General features: G+C 37.4%; 1 protein-coding gene across 1 annotated transcript in view; it reads right to left on the reverse strand.

Annotated features, from left to right (window-relative positions):
- Nucleotides 1-7457: 7457 nt before the first annotated feature.
- LOC105385778 (lachesin) overlaps nt 7458-18620 on the reverse strand; it is an 83223-nt gene continuing 72060 nt past the window's right edge. The window contains exons 5-10 of the mRNA XM_038113567.2: nt 17912-18040; nt 17255-17392; nt 10354-10503; nt 9979-10077; nt 8796-8900; nt 7458-7835 (exon numbers count right to left, since the gene is read on the reverse strand). Of these exons, the coding sequence (XP_037969495.2) occupies nt 7816-7835; nt 8796-8900; nt 9979-10077; nt 10354-10503; nt 17255-17392; nt 17912-18040 (641 nt within the window). The 3' untranslated portion in view covers nt 7458-7815. The remainder of the gene's footprint in view (nt 7836-8795; nt 8901-9978; nt 10078-10353; nt 10504-17254; nt 17393-17911; nt 18041-18620) is intronic.

Here is an 18620-nt window from a genome sequence, read left to right on the forward strand (position 1 = left end):
GTTAACCATGTTTAGAGTTTCCATTTATAGTTCAATATGACGACGAATGGCGTAGTGGTTAGTGACCCTGACTACTGAGCCGCAAATATTTGTTTAAACACAGATATTTGTTCTCGGGTCTTGGATGTGCCCGTAAAATGGCAATAGGCCCGCCCCCTATTACATTGGAACTAACATAAACACTGGCGAAAAGTGGGTGCAGCAATGCACCTCTGCCTACCCCGCAAGGCAGTACATTAGTACAAGGTTTGAGTGTTTATATTATATTATATATATATTTATATTCAATATAAATCATCATCATGTTATTTTCAAGATAATCGTCACCTAGATCTCTACGTCAGTATTTTCTACTAAGTAAATAAAAATAATGTTTTGTACTAGGTATATAACTTGGCAAGAATTAAGTGTGTAAAACTCGCTCCAATTAAATATCATAATTTCGCAGTATAATTTAAAACGCCCGTTACGACCGCCAGTTCGCAAATCCCAACTTCTGCTTACGAAAAGCCTTTATATGCATTGCCTTTTATGCAAACGTGAGTTATTACTTTAATTTTATGAACTTGTTCCCTTTTCTCTCCGAATGCCAGAGTGTTTTGTCGAAACACATTTCGCGGCGAAAGCAATAAAAAATAAAAGATTGCCAAGGAAATTTCTTTTAACAAGCGAGAGTTGTATAAAAGAGGCTTGGCATGGCATAGGTCGCGACTTTGACAAGGGAAACTGTCCCTAAACCGGGATAGGTTCCGGCGAATAGACCGCTTCGAAAATCACTTGGGAAAAAAAGGGAAAATAAGATAATCTTGCAAAGATAAACGATCGTCTTATAGGACTTTAGACAAACGGTTTCTCTCTAGGGTAACCTTTTGATGGCATTTTTTTCGGATTCCTTATTAAATTATTGGTTTCGGTGATGATGGCCTTAGACAGGGTGAACGTTAGTGATGTAATTTTTCTGGGAAGTCTATATATGGAAGTGGCTGACTCGTGTCTGTATGTCTGTTGTCGATTTTTTTATTTAAATGTGATTTATGAGTTGGATTCTTGAGTGGATTTGTAAATCCTCAACTGGTGATCAAATTATTTATATTAACACATACTTACATTCTAAAAGCAACCAAAGTGAAACGCCATGTCTCCTTCAGATCTTGGAACAGCTTAGTGGTGTCCATACGTGGCATACCCTCTTTGTTCTTCTCTGAATCTTTCAGGAATCAGGAATTCTTCACATTAAAATCCTAGGATACTTAGAAAAATATATTTAAATTTTATCTCTAAAAGTGCCACATTTAAAGATATCATAAATCAAAACTCTGAAATTGGATTTCACTGCTGATTCGCCCTTTTCTACTTACTTATTTTTCATGTGATTTCTTTTAGGAACTAAATTATTTGAAAGCGCTGTATTGTAAAAAAAAAACTGCTAGTACTCATAGAGTATTCAAAATACACAGAATGTAGGTACTTAGGTACGCAATGCACTTTCCAAAAAGTACTATCACAGACTTTATATCAGCAATTTTGCAATACTCAGTGTGTGACACTGGGAACTGCATAACATCATCAATGAGTAAAGGCATTTATTTAACTGTTGTTTTGGCCGCAAATTATGCTTAACTGTCTGTTTAAAGGTAAGCGTCCACCTATCGGTACCGTACGTATCGGAATAAACGGAATGTCATAAATTGTATGGGGAAACGGCGTCGGCAATGCCGATGAAGTGGACGCACTTGTCTGAATTTCTATACAAATAATACTGAATGCGATTCGACCGTTACGTACAGTAAAGGGCAGAGAAACATGACCCCTCTCACAAACATTAAAATTATGAGAGGGGGGTCAGGTTTCTCTGCACATGACCGTACAATGCCAAAAAGTGGATGCTTATGTATATAATTTATACTCGACCCGAGCATCGGGTACTTGTCAACGCACCTTCCTATAAAATATTATTTTAGGACAATTTAAGCTAAGACACCTCTAACAGTACAAGAGACAAAGGGTACTTTACTTAGCTTAAAACCCGCACAACCTTAAACGTTCTAACTTGCAAATTACCTTCGGTGTTGAAGACGGTCCAATTTGCTAATGTTTCTTTATATAAAGCCGCGGCCACAATTAATCTTAAACACGAATGCATTCTCCGAGGCGGTCGTTGTAGTAATGTGCCGCATAAAATTACAATAAAGCACAGTTATCTCTCACTAATGGTGTAAAGGTGCTTATTTATTGCACCTGAGCTTTAAACTTGACGTCACGCGAAACTGGACTTTATGACCGACTGGAGATTTTTTCTGAGGCTTTACGACTTTTGCGCCTTTTCGCTCAAAGTACAGTGACACTGTGTCTTAGTAAAGAAACCATAAATTCTAATTATTCTTTCTACTCATATCTCACGTTTACTTACGGACATTTACCGTAGTTTAACCATTAAAAATGTGGATGTTTCAGACAGACTTTGGCATAACAAACAACATAAAAAAAAACTTTTATTCGAAAACTATTCCAATATCTTTATAGACACCAAAAAAATATTTTTACTTGTTGATTTAAAAAAAAATGTTAATATTGTATAAAACTTGCTTATGACGTCACAGTTTAGGCCCGATGCATTCAAAGCATCAAAGACTATTACGACTGAAGACTATTATCATGTACCTAATCTGAGGTTTGATGTTTTATGGTGGACACCTAAGGTTACTTTGTGGCATTCACCCCAGAATTGGTCTCATGGGAGATGGCAACTTTTTAATTATGTATTTTAAATAAAATAACAAAATCATTATTTTCCCATCTTTATTTTTGTACAACAGAAACAATTTGATACAGATTCATTTGTTACTTAACTATATGTTTTAAATAAGTATGACATCCATGTGGGATTCTATGTGAAACAATTTATCTTTTCGTAGGAATTTTATATCGGGGGACATTTTAAGGTCTTAGGCTATTTAAAGTTTAATTTATATAACATTCATTGTGTCCTACACATTTGATATGACTAGCATTGTGCAAAATTATTTACAGCATATTTTCCTAGAGTAAATTACTTTTTTAATGTAATAATTAAAAAACAACCATTACATAAACGTACATCTTACACCCTCGTTGTTTTTGAATTAATATTTATATTTAAATCCATCTCAAGATCACATAATTGGACGTAGTTACGCAGAAAGGACTCAACCCACACAAACCTAGTTCTGAGATATAGACGTTTAAAGTTCTAATCGGTATTCTTCAGCAACGAAAAGCATCTTATATGTGGAAATTATCTTAAATTATGCATATTTATTGTTATTTTACTATTGCAAATCATGGTGTAGCTATAACGAATATTTATTGAGTTATTAATGAAAATATGCACTTGGATCCTTTCTCCTAAATTGCTTTTTCTATGCAAGCAGGGAAATTCAACGTTTCGCAGAAAGGATCCAACCAAATATTTATTTTTATAAAATATTTTTTTTAATAACAATATGCTTTTTAAAGTAAAATATTTATATTGTAGACACAAGACATTACTTTTTTACACAAAATAAAAATTATATATCAAAAGTAAACCTATTATTAAATAATTTATATTGAAATGTAATCGGAAACAACATTTCACATCTATATAAAAATCTAACCGGAACTGTATTCCCAAGCGCAAAACTCTGGATCAACTTAACCGATTTTGATATTTTTTTTACAAAATAGAAGCCTACGTTTTTAGTGAGTATCTACGACCCGTTTGTATCCCATAATTTTCAGGATAAAGCATTTTGACGGAAAGCAAACCTCAAAGAAAAAAGTTGGGCATGAATAAAATTCTAACCGGAAATGTGTTCCCAAGCGCAAAACTCTGGATCAACTTAACCCTAGAGTAGTCGCGCCTCTTTTTGTGACGCGAGTGCTCGCGTGGCGGCATTTTGCCGCCCATATTAAAATGTATTTTTTTGACACTTAATAATTACGAAAACTTATAAATGTATATAATTTGAATAAAATGAATCATATGGTATTAGAAAAAGTAATATTTATAGTTTTTGTATTATAATTGTTCATTATATGAGCTATCGTTCATGCTTTGGGAAAAATTCTGATCTTTTAGGTATAAATTTGTCTTAAGCCACACAAAATCAACAAATCTCAAAATTATTAAAAACATTAGAAGTTATCGTCATCTACAGCATTTATTTCAGCAACACAGTCCTGAAACATGAACACAAAGTGTTCGTTGCACAGTAACTTTCTTCATGTATTGCACCCTTTTTTGACCTGCTATTTTTCTAATACGGACATAGTTATAGACATGTACCCTCTCTTCTTTAGGTCGTTTTTTGTTGGTCTGGTGGTGCAAAACGGGAGATTTGTACCACCGGACCAATAAAAAACACCATATACTGTCCATATGTAATATTTTATTGTTATACGTGGTGTAGTTATGGGCAGAGCTATTTTCTCCAGGTAAATTCTTCGTAAAATTAACTCGTTAGTAAATTAACAAAGTTATATCATAAATCGAATGTAAACTGAAATAGATACATACCTATATTATATTTACATTATTATTACAAAAAAAACACTGAAAAACTAACAATATTTCATAACAATTGTAAAAAAATAACTTTAATTTTACTGACGCGAGTGCTCGCGCGGTGAGCATTTTGCCGCCGCGTGCGACACACTCTCTTCAATTCTCTCTTCCTGCTGTAAGCTGTGCACTGAATTTCTCCAAATTTACGTAACATGTAGGAGAAGACCGAGAAGGCAGCTACATAGGCGCTGGACCTTGAGGAGTGCATAGTTCACAAAATAATAAACATTCTTTGCTGATGGCGGCAAAATGCTCATAGCGCGAGCACTCTAGGGTTAACCGATTTTGATATTTTTTTTACAAAATAGAAGCCTACGTTTTTAATGAGTATTTACGACCCGTTTGTATCCCATAATTTTCAGGATAAAGCATTTTGACGGAAAGCAAACGTCATAGAAAAAAGTTGGGCATGAATAAAATTCTAACCGGAAATGTGTTCCCAAGAGCAAAACTCTGGATCAACTTAACCGATTTTGATATATTTTTTTACGAAATGGAAGCCTACTTTTTTTGTAAGTGTCTAACGACCCGTATTTATCCCATAATTTTCAGGATAAAGCAATATGAACATAAGCAAACCTCAAAGGATAAAGTTGGACATAAATAAAATTCTCTTTTACTCTAACTTCACTTCATCATCCTCGGTATATTGCAACTATCCTCCTTTTTATGCCTCCGTAGGATACTCGTCGTTCCCTGTGTTTACCATACGATCGCTGAAAAGTGGGATTTCAGCGATCGTATGGTCCGTATCACTTCGACTTTACTTTGGGGTTGGATATTAAAATTTATGTCAAGATGCAGAAAGATAATAAATCTCATAACCATTATCACGACCCGTCACATCTCCACTGCCGGGGCATGGGTCTCCTTCCAATGAAGGAAGGGGTTAGGCCTAGTCCACTACTCTGTCCCAGTGTGGGTTAGTGGACCCCAACACAAGCATCTTGTGCTGACAGAGTTGACGGGTAATTGGGCAACCCGACTGTCAGATGTTTTCAAGCCGCCCGAAGGTCTCTGAGTAGGCTTAACGACTGCTATCGATTTTATTATAATCATAATGATTACGATTATGCTTCTTGACATACATCCAGATCTGGATGTATACAAGATGCTACTGGTATATTGAATCTGCATCCAACTCCTCAGATGCAGACTGGTTTAGGTCTTTAAAAACTTAGGCAATGTGGTCATACCATCTTACAAGTCGGTCTTCCATAGTAACAAGGAGATATCCTGGGATTTGTTGCAAAGTTTATTTGATTCTTTCTATAGATCCTTCATGGCAGCCGCTGTTTGTTTTCTCCAAGATATAGAATCAGACAAACAGCGTTGGTCCTTTTTTTTAAATTATGTTTGATATTTTGTTCACAAAGAAAATACTCGTACGCAACTCATGCTTCTTTAGAATGGTAGTCTAGTTCGATGTTAAGTCTTTCTTGGAGAGTTGATCATATGCCATGTTCCTTTAGACATTCATTCTTTCTTTAAGTGTTCCTTGTGCCTTATTATTTCTTCGCAACTTTTTTAAAACATGTATTTAATGCCAGTGCAGTTATCTTTGAATGAGGCGCGTCGCCCACACTTAGAAGGTTGATGGTATTTGTTGTGGATCTGGATACTAAGTTATGTTCTGACTTCTGGGTCCTGTAGCTTATTTACAGCGACATCTTTGGCAGATCTTGTGGCCTGCTTCTGAGCTCCCGCTATCGTCAAGCAGATTTTTCCAACGACTAAGTGGTGATCACTCTTGACTTTAGCAACCCTTCTTATTTGTAACATCTAGAAGTGAATGTCTTCATTTTCGAATAATCAAAATGTGGTCGATTTGGTTCCCGGTCCGACAGTCGTGTGAGAACTAAGTCACCTTGTGACATTCCTTTGGAGTTACCACCACCGAAAATTAGCCATTAACAATCCTTAGGCATCGTCGCTCGCTTATCAAATCGGGCGTAACTTGTATAAATCTGACAGATGTTTGAGAGTTGAGCGACGCTGCTTATGGATTGTTAATTGCTTATGTGGCTTGCCCACACTAACATACGGTGCCGATACATGGACGATGACCAACGAAATTGTGCACCGAATCAGAGTTCCACAAAGAGCTATAGAGCGAGCCATGTCAAGTATTTCGCTTAGACGTATTCCCAATGTGGTGATCCGTCAAAAGAGGAAAGTGTTCAACGTCGGTATGCGGGTCGCCGAACTGAAATTGGAGTAGCAGGACACTTGGCTCGTGGGGGGACGGAAGGTGGAAAAATGTGGTGACAGAATAGTGGCCAAGAGACGGAACAACAGTTGAATTCTTTCTGCCAAATAAAATTTGAACTGTTTTATTAAAAACTTATATTATATGAAACAATTCAGACAGTTTGAGTCCTTTCTGCTAAATACAAATTGACTTCTTTCAATCAATAAGTATTTCGCTAAAACGACTCAAGACGGTTTGAGTCCTTTCAGCTAAATACAAATTGTCTTTTTTCAATGAATAAGTATTTCTCTAAAACGACTCAGACGGGTTGAGTCCTTTCTGTTAAATACAAATTGTCTTTTTTTAATGAATACGTATTTCTCTAAAACGACTCAGAGCGCTTGAGTCTTTTATGAAAAACTAAATTTTTCATGGTTTCATAGGAAATGCGTTTCTGTAAAAGGACTCAAACAGTTTGAGTCCTTTATGTGAAACTAAAAAATGTGTGTTTCATACAATGTGGGTTGGTCCCCCACATCAAAAAAGTATGTTGTAGTTGGTTTTTTACTGTGTTTGTTTTCTTGACAGGTAGACCCTACATTAAATAGCATGTTCTAGTATATAACTCAATTTTGACGAAGTTGTGGATTGAGGCCTTTCTGCGTAACTACGTCCAATTATTCTAGAATACTAAACAAAACATATTTTAATTTATTCAAAAGAAACAAAACATAATCAGCATACCATGTCCAACGTATCTTCCACCACAACTTCCAACCAAATACTTAGACATAAACTCGCGGACCTTACGACTATATTCACAACGAGCGAAAATGGACGACGAAACCACAAAGTCATCCAGATATCAAACAAATGCCGGCAGGAGTATCCCAGTCTCTATCTATCGCCATCCCTGTCTTGCTAGTGTGAAGAGCAGTATGACAAGGGTGAGCAAGCTACATGTAGGCCTGCAAGCATCGTCGTGCAGGGGAGGCCAACCTTCGCTCCACGGGGACAGGCCGTGCCCCCGGGCTTCGGGTCATATGGTGGTCGCCATTTCTGGAACAAACGAGCGATTGTTACTATTATAATGGCATATTAGTGAACATACATAAGTACGAACACAAACTCTTGTTATCCTGCCCCAGTACTTTAAAAAAAAATAGGGATAGGTATATAGATATAAAAATTGGTTGGAACTTTAATCTAGGTACTCGTAAGTTGATCAATGATAGATATTTTATATAGAATTTTTTGATTTTTTATTATTTTTATAAAAATCATGTACTTTATCATTATAATACTACACTTAACCCTTTTCATCGAAATATCCTTCCACCCAAAGGTTGCCTGGAAGAAATCGCTTTAAGCGATAAGGCCGCCATTTTTACGTACATATGTGTTAATTTTTTGTAATTTTTGTCCATGTTTTTGTCTACAAATAAAGAATATCTATGTATCTATCTATCTACTTGTGTCCAAATTAGGAACCCATACCCAGTGTATTTATTATTTCGTAACAAAAAGTTGGTGTAGGCTATGGCTATAAAAAGCCTTCTCTAAATTATCTCCGACCGATAAATCGCTCGACTACATCCAAGAAATAATTTTGTCTGGTCTCCAGGGCTTCAGCTATTGTGCCGCAAAATTTGGCTCACGATATGTGAACTCTATCATAACTAGCAGGAAATAGAGCCAAACAAAAGTTATTACTTAAACGTCAGTGGAAGCTGCTTGATAATTTGTTTTAAAATACAATTTATTTTTCAACCAAGTAGATATTATGGATGTTATTTTGGACTGAGGCCAATTTCATTATCTGCATTAAATGGTCGGCAATTCTAGATTGTATACTTTTGAGTGTGCAAAAAATTACATTTATATTTAGAGAAGAAAAGTAGCAGTAATATGTTAAACTGAAGTACGTAGTTTATTTGAAATATTCAAGATGTGACCGCTTGTTGTTGGCTACGTGATATAATAATGCCGCTTCTAGAATGTTCTTTGTAATATTGTTACCTAGGTTTTGCATTTGGTGTTGGCTGAGCACGATGTAGGGGTCGCCGAGTCCTGAGTTCTCCAGAACCCCCCGATGTAGCTGCTCCAGGTGTCTCTCTGTATCATCTGTCATAAGGAAATATTACATAAGTCAAAAAATAATTGATTGAAATATTATATACTACAATAGACACGTATAGTATGCACATTGTACCTAACTAAAATCATAACAATTTTGAAGCTAAAAACTGTCGAAAATGGTAATAAATTACACTTCGACTTACTACGACTCGTGACATACACACGCATGTGAACATTAAACGGATGAATCGATTTTGATTTAATATTTTTTGATCTAGCTTTTTATACACAATTACGTATTCGAATTGCTTTATCACTTTTAGAACTACGTAGCACTAACATCATTATAAAATAAATCAGTTGAAAACTCTTTCTATTTGCTAAACATGCGTTAAAATTCATGCTCTAACTGAATTTCCTAATTTACTCGCACAGATTGAAAAACTTTAGCAGTTTCGAAAACTAGTTTGGTTCATAAAAAGAACAAACGAAAATGCCCAATCCAAGTTTTTATAAGTGAGCGTTAGTACACCTAACCTTAAAAGTTTTTATTGAAAAATATTGCTTTTTGTTTTTGCTGTAGTTTTAACGACAACTTCTATGCAAATAGAAAAAAATACGCCTAGAATTCACAACAAGGCGTTTAAACTTTTATATGTGTAGGTATTACGTAGGTACTCAACGTAACTAAATAACATTAGAAAAAAAAACATTACAGGAGTACTATAGCGCTGTTTACTAGTAATGAAAATACAGAATGTTTCAAAACCGCGCCAAGCCATTGCATTGGTGCCCGCCATGCCGCTCGGCCGCCATCGTCACACCGAATTCTTTAATGCAACTTGCGCAGACGGCGGTCTTATTTTGCGAGTTGTATGATAGATAGATTTATTCTTTGTTTACTTAACACATTCATAATTACTCAGGTTACACAGAAGATTGCATAAAGATTAAGATTACGTCGTAAACACACAACATTAATATAACAGACAACACAAATAGACAAGCAAGATGTATCATCTCAGCAAAAGGGTTCTGGCTCAGCATAATGCTGTTATTATTAATTAATTAATAAATAAATAATCACAGCGCTGGTATTCTGCATTTATAGTGTACAACTTACACGGAGGCACGGAGGTGGAGGGCGGCGGGGGCGTGGTCGTGGTCGTGGTCGTCGTGGTCGTCGTCGTCGTCGTGGTCGACGTCGTCGTTGTCGTTAACACTGAGACAACAATCATTTTTTTAGGAAATAATATGTTATACCTACTTATATGCCGAATGTTTTTAAATATGGGTGGATGTATTTTACTCTTTTAAAGGAAAACAGATGAACCAACTTTAATATGTAGAATACTTTTAGGAAACTGTTCTTAGATTACTAACACCCATAGACTATTTTATTTCATCTCTCTTTATATTTTAAAATAATGGTTTACGAGATAAAACCAATGAAAAAATAGCCAAGTCTGGGTAAGGGTTAAGCTTAGTTCACACTTACAATGTAAGAACAGCTCGGCCTGCGCGCGACCGAGTCGGTTGTCCACATGGCAGCGGTAGGCGCCGGCGTCCTCGCGGGACATCTCACCCACAGCCATGGTGAGCGTATACCGGTACCCGCGGTTTGTGAGACTGATGCGGTGCTTTGTACCTGGTGAGGGAATGTAGGGTTAGACTTGGGGATTGGCAATGTGCGAAAAGAATCATAGATTTACTAACTTCTCACGCACCTGTGAACGCAAATACACTAAGGGCTGATTTTTCAATGGTCAGATAAACGTTATCTCAGAGATAAAATTATTGCTATCACTGTCTAATACAAATATTCAGATATGACAGCATCAGAATTATTTGTCAGACATACAGACGTTTATCTGCCCATTGAATTTTTTTAGATGGTAATATTCCGATAAGGCAGCGTTCCCACTACGCCGGACCGGCAGATCTGCCGCGCCGGTAAATCTGCCGGAAGAGCTAGTGGCTGTACAATTTATATGAAGCTATTCACATTATCCCGGGTCCGGCATTTTTGCCGAGCCCGGCATTTCTACCGAACGTTTTGTCACTACGAATTGCCGGTAGAACGACCGGGCCCGGAGTAATGTGAACGAGTTTGTGCCGGTATCTGTCCCCCGCTCGCCCCGCTCGTGCTCCCCTCGCCCCTGGATGTAAAATGAAAAGAATGGAAAATCTTTCCCGTAATGTCTGAATTTCTTCCGGGATCCCATGTAATGTGAACACTCTGTCCGGTGTCCGGTTTTCGGCAGATCTGCCGGTCCGGCGTAGTGGGAACGCTGCCTAAGCTGTTTAAATGTATTTCAACATTGTGGGCGGTTCCCACTACGCCGGACCGGCAGATCTGCCGCGCCGGTAAATCTGCCGGAAGAGCTAGTGGCTGTACAATTTATATGAAGCTATTCACATTATCCCGGGTCCGGCATTTTTGCCGAGCCCGGCATTTCTACCGAACGTTTTGTCACTACGAATTGCCGGTAGAACGACCGGGCCCGGAGTAATGTGAACGAGTTTGTGCCGGTATCTGTCCCCCGCTCGCCCCGCTCGTGCTCCCCTCGATTGTGCACGCAGGTCCAAATTCAACTAAGGCAGCGTTCCCACTACGCCGGACCGGCAGATCTGCCGAAAACCGGACACCGGACAGAGTGTTCACATTACATCGGATCCCGGAAGAAATTCAGACAGTCCTCAGTTGTTTCATTTTACATCCAGGGGCGAGGGGAGCACGAGCGGGGCGAGCGGGGGACAGATACCGGCACAAACTCGTTCACATTACTCCGGGCCCGGTCGTTCTACCGGCAATTCGTAGTGACAAAACGTTCGGTAGAAATGCCGGGCTCGGCAAAAATGCCGGACCCGGGATAATGTGAATAGCTTCATATAAATTGTACAGCCACTAGCTCTTCCGGCAGATTTACCGGCGCGGCAGATCTGCCGGTCCGGCGTAGTGGGAACGCTGCCTAAGCTAGACTTTTCAGTTTAGGGGTTATTTGATGCTATTGTCACTGGAACTTTTACTTCTAGAAAGTGTATTATTTTATTGTAATGGCTCCATTATACGATTATGTATAAAAACTACATATCGTATATAATTGAGCCATTAAACTGAAAATTGTCCTTATGCTACAGAGTACTTAATGTAGGGTATATCTTCCATACAAAAATTATAATTCTCTCAAATATTTCACCTATTTTAATATTTGTATAATCAGGGACACGATATGCCAAAAATAATACAATTTATATTAACAAGAATTATTCGCCGCAACAGTTACTTATGTTTCATGTTGGACTGGTAATATTATTAACAGTAATAACCACCTAATCTCTGATTTTTAATTGGAAAGAATTCTGACATTTTATAAGTGATGCTACTAAAAAAGTTCTTTACCGAAAAAATTTAAAATTGCGATCCATTTCTGGGCAATAATTTTTTCTTAATATTTTTATACAAAAAGATAAATCTAAATACTTGCTCAAGTAAACTAATACAAAAATAACAAATATTTCAATATAATAGCTGTTCCCGCGAGCTTCGCTTCGCCTTAATAAGTTTTCCCGTGGGAATTCCGCGATAAAAAGAAACATATGTGTTAATCCAGGGTGTCAGCTAACTTCATTCCAAATTTCATTAAAATCGGTTCAGCCGTTTAGACGTGAAGAAATAACAAACATACACACATACATACATACATACACATATACACTTACAAACTTTCGCATTTATAATATGAAGTAGGATCACGACTCACGACCAATGTATCGAATTAATTTTAATTGCTTTATTTTATTCTTTAGCATGGCATCACTTCCTACTAAATTCAGGGATAATAAACCTTTTTAATCAATTTCAAAAAAAGATTGTCTATTCGGTAAGTACATATAATATGTTCGGTATGTATGTAAGATTATTGGAACTGCACCATATTGACATATGACAATATACGAGTATTAGGGCTAATAAACAAATATTCAAAATTTTATAAATGTTTATGTACCTATGTACGTTTATATGCTTGTTGGTATGTATGTTTATCCACGCATATCTCCGAAACGATTGATCCGATTGTCACTATTCTTTTTGAGGGTTCCGTACCTCAAAAGGAAAAAAAGGAACCCTTATAAGATCACACTTTGTTGTCACCACCTTTTTTCTCGGAAACGGGTAAAGATATCAAGCTGATATTTCGTATAGATGTACATAATTATGATGAAATTAAAAGGAAAACTACCTCAGGTAATTAAGTATACTTGTACGGAACACTCACTGCGCGAGTCCAACTGGCTCAGTCGGGTAAGCGCCCGCTTCTCAAGCAAGAGATGCGGGTTCGAATCTTGGCGCTGACATGTAGGTAACAATGAGTTCTTTGAATTTAAGTACAATGTATACCATCGCTCTTACGGAGAAGGAAAACATCTGTGATCATATGTGAACCCACCAACACCGCAGTGGTCTTCTCGTCGCCCATACCACAAAGTCTCAAGACGAAAGTCTTTGATCAGTGTGTCCTACCGGTTATGACCTATGGGGCTAAAACGTGGACACTTACTGTGGGACTGGTTCACAAACTGAAGGTCACTCAGCGAGCTATGGAAAGAGCTATGCTTGGAGCTATGCTTGAAAGATCGCATCCGGAACGAAGTAATCTGACAGAGAACTAAAGTCACCGACATAGCTCACCGAGTTAGTAAGCTTAAGTGGCAATGGGCTGGTCACATCTGTCGAAGAACCGATGACCGATGGGGTAAACGTGTTCTGCTGTCAGCGATGAGTCGCTGACACAATTTCACCTGTATCGCTAATTTGGTACCTCCACCGCACATTTTAGACGCACAGTTTGCTGTGACGTCACGCAAGCCAGTCAGTGCACACAATACAATTTTATAGAGCGACATCTCTTTTTTTTACCTCTATTCAAATACGAACGCAACATCGCCCTGACATCGGCGCGGCTACCGTTTCAAAAATAATTACTAGTTGTTTTTAGATATATTTTCTACGACAGCGATAATTATATAAGATAATTGAGATTATCTTTAATTGTATTTTTCACTGTTTGTAATATATTTAGGTAGGTACGGTAATTATTTCTCACCGTAGGTAAATCCCCTTTTAATTTGGAGCGCCGCACTTAATAAAATGGATACAGGGACTAAAAAAAATATATTATAGTCTCAGATGTCCAGACTCGTATTGAAAAAGTGCCCAGCCCAAAAAGGTTTGTGATCTCTGATTTGTCTAAAATTGATAACTGTCAGAATTCCGTAAGATTACTAATAACAGTGTAATGGAGAGATATTTTCAGCCTGAAAGTCGAAATGCAGTATTGAAGGTGCTGCTTTGAAGTAATTTTCTACTGTATGTAAATTACAATGAGTTGATAAGGTGCCCAGAGTATACTAGTGTGTATCTATTCTGTATTCTATATCTATTAGTTGATTACCATGACATGACAAATACATCTTTAAACATCCTTTCATTCCAATTTCATTCACACTCAAACTCTTTATAACATGTTTTATATTACTGAGACAGAAGTAATTTTATTTAGTTGAAATTGAATATGAACCTTGAAAACTGAAAATAATTATTAAAGAACAAAACTGAACAAGATTAAGTTAATAATTACAAATGAACGTACTTATACAATTAAAAAGTTCATCTGGTTTAACGCTCGCGTACATTTAAAACCGCGTCATTTTAAAACCTAACCCAACCCGTTAAAGTCAATCCTGCCTTTTCAATAGCGCTGAAACAAATAACTTTATGAACCAGTTTAATTGAAAATGCCAACTTCAACTCTGAACTTTCTCGTTTTGTTTAAAAATATGTTTTCTCAATATGGTTAGCTCTACGCGAGCGCCGATGTTTGAGAATCAAACTGGAATTGGTTGACTTTTGACTCTGCATTTTGTACTTTGTCGTGTGTTGGACGAGGAATTTCCGTGGTTGACAGTTCCATCAGCGGGTTTATTTGTAGATGGACAGTGGCCGTGAAATTTGATTCCAAACGTATCCTTTGCTATTTTGGCAGTGAGGCTCAAATGTGGAACAGATTTATGTAACTCTAGCGGCTCTGAGTCTGACTCTTCAAAGTTAATCAACCATTCAGGAAACTTTTATTAATGGTACCAAGCTTGGTTTTTTAAAATAGCTAACTGCCTGGGCTAAGGCCTTCCCTTTTTCCTTCCACTTAAATTTAATAATATTAAAAGCCTGATCTACACTTATATCAATCATTTTATAACGATGAAGCTCGGTGCGCTATATAGTCTCTTGGAAACTGTCGCACGCCAAGTGTGTAAGTATATAATATATTGTATATAAGCAGTTTTTTACAGTCCAATTTCCTGTCTACGATCGTTGGGTACTTCGTTTCACTCGGCGGCGAAAGGAATAAGAAATAATATACTCAAGTTTTATACCATACTTAGTTAAAATAACTTTTATTCCAAAGATATAACGTAGCATTTTCGGGAACGACTACAGTGAATTTAAATGTCAGTCATTCGCATCCACGTAAGTCCTCGGTTGAACAAGTTATCTCGAAATTGCTTTCCTATGTATGCCAATAATTGTCAATATCTGAACACTCGCTATATTTACATGTAAATATGAAAACACGGCTTGAGAGATTTATTACATTGTACACAACAAAGGGGGTGTTTATATTTTACTTTCCTCATCTACGTCAATCGTAGCACAATGAAATATCAAAAGAAATCTTGACATGAAAAGTTTTCTTTCATACTTCCAGCGAGCTCTCTCGTTCTTGAGCTTGTCTCGCGTCTGCCTCTCACGGCTTCAGTTTTGTGACTTGTCAAATACAGAAAACAACTTTATCCCCGTGAAAGTAAGGAATAATGTGGGAGGTATATTCGTGAAGCTAAAAGGATAGAAAGTTAACATAAATTATATTTTGTTGCATAATAACTGTAAGCAGGCACTAATGGAATTGATTTTCATGTTGGATATGCAATGTTCAGAAAAAAAACATAACAAAGAAAAAGTATTGTCTGGAAACGAGAATCAACACGACTCTACACGACTTAAATGTCACGAATTACTTTCAGTTGTTTCTAGGACACGACGCAGGTGAGCTTAGCAAATCGGATTATTTTCATTTGAACAAAAATACTAGAACAAGATGCTATTGAGGACCAAGGATGATAACAATATAATATAATTATATACTTGTACAGATGGTCTGTCGATCTGAATAACATTATTTTGCTATAGCGCATGACATTTTAAACCTTTTTACATTAATCCTAAAACGAAACTAAACACTCATAGCCTACTTCCCCGCCCGCGAGGGATCAAAATAGTAGGCGGTGGCTTTGTTATGATTGTGAAACAGGTATTTTGCAAAACAAACAGATACGAGATGTTCAACATGACATGATCATCACGACCCATTACGTCCCCACTGCTGGGGCACGGGTCTCCTTCCAATGAAGGAAGGGTTTTAGGCCTAGTCCACCACGCTGGCCTAGTGCGGGTTGGTGGACCTCAACACAAGAGAGTTTGTGCTGAGAGAGTTGTCGGGTAAGTGGGCAACCCGACTGTCAGATGTTTTCAAGCCGCCCGAAGGCCTCTGACTAGGCTTAACGACTGCTGCCGAAGCAGCAACCGGGACCCACGGCTTAACGTGCCGTCCGAAGCACGGAAGCGTCCAGAAAAGCACCACTTGAAATTGGTCACCCATCCAATGGCTGACCGTGTCAGGTTTTGCTTAACCTCAGCGATCAGTTATGATCACTGAGGCCCGCTCGACTACGGACGCTTCAACATGACATGCAAACCAGAAATAGAAATAGCATAGAAACTATTAATACATTTGTATAATATATCAAACAATATCCTTGATTGAAATTCATAAGATGTTTTTGATTACATACCTACATCAAATATATTTAAGAGACGTTCAATAGACAGCCAAAAACAGAAGCTATTAATACATTAAATTTGTAGCATATTTGCTATGTATGTCTGCAATTGTACATATTACATTGTACAATATGTTGCCATTTGTATTTCTGCTATGAATCTTTCATGAAATGTTTGTGATTTATGGAAGTAACGTGTACTCTCCAAATACATGAATATTGACGTTCGATTTTAAAACTAAAATACTGAATTTTCGGCCTGTATAAGGATTTCCTGTTTTTTACCTTTTATTTCTAAGAACTAATTATTATGTGTATGTAAAAAACATGTAGGTAGGTAATGAAGTTGAATAGAAAAATCTCGCAAAAATCAATATATAGTGGTGTCACTTTAGTCAATCACTTTCCTTGTTTTATATCCATAAGATATTTTTGATAACTTACAATATCAAATACAAAAACCTTTTTTTTCATACTTAGTCCCGATAACAACTTACCATTAGCGAGTCGTTGTTCACCATTCAGTGTCCAGTACGCATGGGGCGGCGGGTAGGCTTCGGCAGTGCACTGTAGTGTGACTGCACTACCGGACTGGGCCCGCAGCGCTACGCGACCAGCCCATACTGATGGCGCGACTGGTGGGAAAAAATATAAGTATAATCGTAGCAGGGCTGGTATGGGGCGTGAAACACACCAGACAAGATATGACAAAAGGTTTGCGCTCGCCCACATTGTCTGTTCAACAGAGCGAGCACAACATAATGTTTTATCACTTTTTATCGTGTGCGTCTTATCCCTATAACAACAGATAAGTTTCATAGAGGTAATTGTGTATATTTCAATAAATCATCATCATCATATCATTATTATGCAGTATAGGTATAGCTTTCTGCATATCTAATCAGCCACCTTTCGCAAGTGGTCACCCAATATGTGTGTGTCAAAATGAAAATATATTGTGACAAGTCAGGTATATAGTCTGTTTTTTTATCTAAGACACTAAATTGACAGATTCTGAACGGATCATGAACAGTTAATTGTCCCGCGATTAAGTGACGTATCGTTCTATAGGTGGGACAATCGACTGCTGATGAACCATTCAGTGTTTGAGATTTAAAACAGACTTTTGTTATAAATAAACAGCAAATACTTACACAGCACATTGAGCAGTATCCTCTTGCTGACGGAGGGGGGCACGCCGTTGCTCGCGATGCATAGGTACGCTCCGGAACCAGCTCGCTCCACCGCAGACATGTTCAGCCAGGGACCACTCCATTTTGATACTGGTGGAACAAAGGCATTTATTATTATTATTTAAACAAATTCTTAAAAATAAAAAAAATATGGGGAGACACACGGTCATCCGACCACAAACTAGGCAGAACCTGTGATATTATAGGTGTCGGACACCTGATATATCTACAGAAATACAAAGGTAGATATTATGTATAATGAATAGATAAACGACAACTATATAGACGGGTTCCCCTCATCTCGCCTAATCTTAATTGCCCAAAACTCATTTCGCATAACTCGTATGGTCTATACTTTTTTGGCCCATTCATCATTTCGTCAAGACTTATGTGGCCTAAAGCTCGTTTCGCCGAAAACTCTTATAGCACAATCTTGACACATCTAAGTCTCGTTTGCTCAAATTTATTTTCGTTTAGGTATAATTTTGTTTCTTCTAATGATCTTAATAAATAATATTATAATGTAGTAAATGTAAAAATTGTGGTATTTTTCTCGTACAGTCAGGTGCAGAAAAACCTGACCCCCTGCATTTCAAATAGAAATTCAAACTACGCAAAGCCAATTTGTCGGTGTGACGTATGTTGCGGTAGTGCTCGTGTCTATAGACAG

The sequence above is a fragment of the Plutella xylostella genome, chromosome 9, assembly GCF_932276165.1.
Source record: "Plutella xylostella chromosome 9, ilPluXylo3.1, whole genome shotgun sequence".
NCBI lineage: Eukaryota > Metazoa > Arthropoda > Insecta > Lepidoptera > Plutellidae > Plutella > Plutella xylostella.